This window comes from Silene latifolia, chromosome 1, assembly GCF_048544455.1.
Source record: "Silene latifolia isolate original U9 population chromosome 1, ASM4854445v1, whole genome shotgun sequence".
Classification (NCBI taxonomy): domain Eukaryota; kingdom Viridiplantae; phylum Streptophyta; class Magnoliopsida; order Caryophyllales; family Caryophyllaceae; genus Silene; species Silene latifolia.
The window spans coordinates 50213161-50217092 of NC_133526.1; the positions used below are offsets into that span (position 1 = coordinate 50213161).

Consider the following 3932-nt stretch of genomic DNA (forward strand, 5'->3'; position numbering starts at 1 on the left):
AACAATTATTTTGGACATATAATGCTATGTCATATATTGGGGAGAAACTCCATCATAACTATGGAGGTATTATTTGAAATGAAGATTCAAGAGTTATTATGTAATGATCATATCCAGATTGTGAGTTCCAATGAAGTGTGATGATTGAAGTTATCAAAATTTCTACTAATTGAAGATATCAAGTTATCAACGAAGAATAATTATATTTCAACAATCGAGAAGTTATGTCAAATCATGGATCATTTCAAGATTTATCAAGTTATGTAGTCATCGGGGGAGTAGACACGCGCTGTACTCTTTTTCCTTATCCATGGTTTTGTCCCACTGGGTTTTACATGGAAAGGTTTTAACGAGGCAGCTATTATTATGCGTGTTTGAAGATTAGTGTACTATTTTCCTTCACTAGCATTTTTCCCACGGGGTTTTTGTAGGAAGGTTTTTAACGAGACGTCTTCTTCAGTAATAGACATCCAACGGGGAGTGTTATGAAATATTATTATATGGATGTCCATATCTTAGAAGGAAAATGAGTTAGCGCCACCCGGTGGCGCCCAATCTCGGCGCCACCCTCTCACATGCAATAAATAGGGACCCACAAAATAATGGATACATCCTATAGAATAAGTAGAGACCCCAATAATGAGGGGTGCATGTGAGAGGGTGGCGCCAAAATTGGGCGCCACCCGGTGGCGCCGTATCATTATCTTAGAATAACTTAAGAATATATTATCTTATGGAAACTCCATCCCATTGTATTGTATATATATATAGCCTTCTTAATGGAATAAGAAGACAGTTTTGTCTCTCATACTTTCTCTCTAAATTCTCTTTATAATTCTCTCCTCTCTTTAATTCACAACAGAGTAAGTAAAATTTTGACTATTGAATATTAACAGGATAGTAAAACTAGGAGAAGACTAACGATAGGAAATAAGAGCATGACTAGGGTTTGTTGCTCTAGTTGAATGACTTGGTTTTGATGCTTCAACGGTTTTCATATCCTCTATATATATCTCTAAATTCCCTCATTTCTTTGTCAGATCAATTTCCAAACAAAAAAAAAAACTCAATTTCAGTAATTTTTTAAAATGGCAGAGAAGAAGGTAAGTTTAAAACTGTTGATAGACACACAAGCCAAAATAGTGTTGTTTGCAGAATCAGGCAAAGAATTTGTGGATTTTCTATTTCACATTATGTAAAGAAAGTTGTCAAGAAAGTCAACATAGTTCTCACCATGGACCAGCAGTCCATGGGATTGTCCAGAAGAGAAAAAAGAAAGATGGAGGTTAACAGAGGACATGCTAGCACTTAGAGACCCGTCCCTTTCTCAATCAATGCACATATATATTTTATGGTTATTGTCCATGTAGCTGTGTATTAGCTTATATACTCGTGTAGTTTGCAGCATTACACTATCATAATAATAATAACAAAATCTTCACAAAAGATATCTGCTTCAATCTCTATCTTCCAACTCTTCAATGCAGTCTTCTAATGTCCTTATTGGCATTAAACTCAATATGGTATCAGAGCCTCAAAGGTTGAGGAGACTGATAACCAATTGTAGTTGGGCATTAATGGTTGAAGTACAGAATCAGGCTATTTAAACTGGTCTTTGGCTTGGTGAACTTTATTCATTCTCTAAGCTTATTATCTTTCTTCTTTCTTCTTTATTCTTCTAATTCATCTTCTCATCAACAAAAATGAGTTCTTATGAATCTCTCATTCCTTCTGCAAATGCAATCATAGAAACTTCTGATCCTCTTTATCTTCATCCAGCTGAAAGTACACACCCCATAGTGGTGGATACTAAATTGTCAGGAATTGAAAATTATCATGAGTGGAAAAGACAAATAGAAATTAACATTTGTACTAAGAGAAAACTTGGGATGCTGACTAGTTTGGTGAAGAAACCCACCAACAATCCCTTGAGAGAAGCAGCTTGGGAAACCTGCAATAGCCTTCTGATATCCTGGATCCCGCACAATGTAGAACCACAGATCAAGAGATCTGTGATGTATTCTAAAACTGCAAAGGACATGTGGGATTATCTTCAAAGGCAGTTCTCAGTGAGCAATGGAGCCATAAAATTCAGACTGAACAAAGAGCTCGATGATTTGGAGCAAGGAGACAAGACTGTCTATGAATATTTCACAGAACTCATAATTCTTTGGCAAAACATTGAGCCGATGAATGATTGGCCTCCCTTGAGTGAAATGACTCCTGAGATAGGGGCTTTCCTGGATGCACAACACAAAGAACAGAAAGAAAGGAAACTTTTCCAGTTTCTCAATGGCCTAAATTCCTCTTATGCGACCATGAAGAGCAATGTTCTCATGATGACTCCCCTTCCAACTTCTGAGGAGGCAGCTGCTATCGTTCAATAAGAAGAACCATAAAGGAGAAATTGCAAAATCAGTGTGAAAGTTGAAGCTGAAAACTCTGCTTTTTATGCTGACCAGACTCCTCATGACACTAGACCTCTGTGCATTGCTTGCAAGAAGAAAGGGCATGTCAGAGACAAGTGTTGAAGAGTGGTAGGCTACCCAGCTAGTCATCCTATGGCCAAATATTTTCCAGCAAAGAATGAAGTTACAGCTGGTCCTACTTTTAGAAGTGCTTCTAATCAAGCAGGAAATGTATCCAACGGATACAGAGCTGGAGGAGGCAAAGGAAAGTTTCAGAAATACCCCCACAAAGGAAAAATGGCAGCTACTGCTATGACTGATGAAAGGGGTGCTGAGATGTCTGGAGCTATCACTCTAGCTACTGAGCAATTTGAGCAGCTGATGAGCAATCAAAAAGGAAAAGGCATGAGCCCTTATCCAGAAACTGAGGATGAAATGGAAGCCAACTTTGTAGGTATGGCTCTTGTCTCTTGCAGTCAGGTCCACAACAAATCCCATAAGTGGATCATTGACTCAGGAGCATCTGATCATATGATCTCTAATTTGAGTCTCTTAGAAAATTGCAAGGAATTAAAAATAAGACCTAAAATTAACCTACCTAATAGACTTTCTTCTCATGTCACTCACATTGGGACCTTCCAGCTGAATAATGGACTGAAATTAAATAGAGTCCTTTATATTCCCTCATTTAAGCATAATCTATTATCTGTGCAAAAGCTAATCCAAAAAGAGCAATGTGTTGTGATGTTTTATGAGCATGTGTGTGCCATACAGGACTCTCATACTAAGAAGATTAGAGCTTTTGGGAAAGAAGACAAGGGAATCTACTACCTAGTTCACACAGCTAGATCCGTTCCATCTAGTCTAGGAAATGCTTATATGGGAAAATATGTCCCTAAATTATGTAATATTAAGTCTTATTTTGCTTCTGGTAGTGGCATGAATGCTACAGAAGGCATTGTTTTCAACTCCTGTGATGCCTCTGAATAATTATGTATGGATTCGCCAATTATTAATGAAAAAGATGATAATATTTGGCACCTAAGGTTAGGACATGTTAGTCACCAAAAACTGAAACATATACCCTGTGTTTCTCCCTCTCTTCACCTAAATCATAACAGGGTTTCCATCACGTGTTCCATGGCCAAGCAAACCAAACTCCCTTTTCCTATCAGAATGACTAAATCCCCACATATTTTTTATTTGGTCCATGTTGATGTCTGGGGACCTTACAGAAAAGAAACAAGACAAAAGTACAGATATTTCTTAACCTTGGTTGATGATCACTCTAGAGCTACTTGGGTTTATTTAATGAAACACAAATCTGAAGTGCCTCAATTACTGGTGCAATTTTATCACTTTGTTCAGAATCAATTTGGAACTACTATCAAGGTTTTGAGATCTGACAATGCTCTTGAAATCACTGAGGGAGACAGTCAAAGGTTCTTGATTGCTAAAGGCATATGGCAGCAAACAAGTTGTGTGGATAGACCTCAACAAAATGGGGTAGTTGAAAGGAAACAC

General features: G+C 37.6%; 1 protein-coding gene across 1 annotated transcript; it reads left to right on the plus strand.

Moving 5' to 3' along the window:
- Nucleotides 1–1703: 1703 nt before the first annotated feature.
- On the plus strand, nt 1704–2387 carry LOC141646422 (uncharacterized). Its single transcript, XM_074454320.1, has one exon. The coding sequence runs from the start codon at nt 1704–1706 to the stop codon at nt 2385–2387; it is 684 nt and encodes a 227-aa protein (XP_074310421.1).
- Nucleotides 2388–3932: the final 1545 nt, after the last annotated feature.

Coding starts and splice junctions, on each gene's coding strand:
- LOC141646422 (XM_074454320.1), top strand. CDS start 1,704: ATGAGTTCTTATGAATCTCTCATTCCTTCTGCAAATGCAATCATAGAA.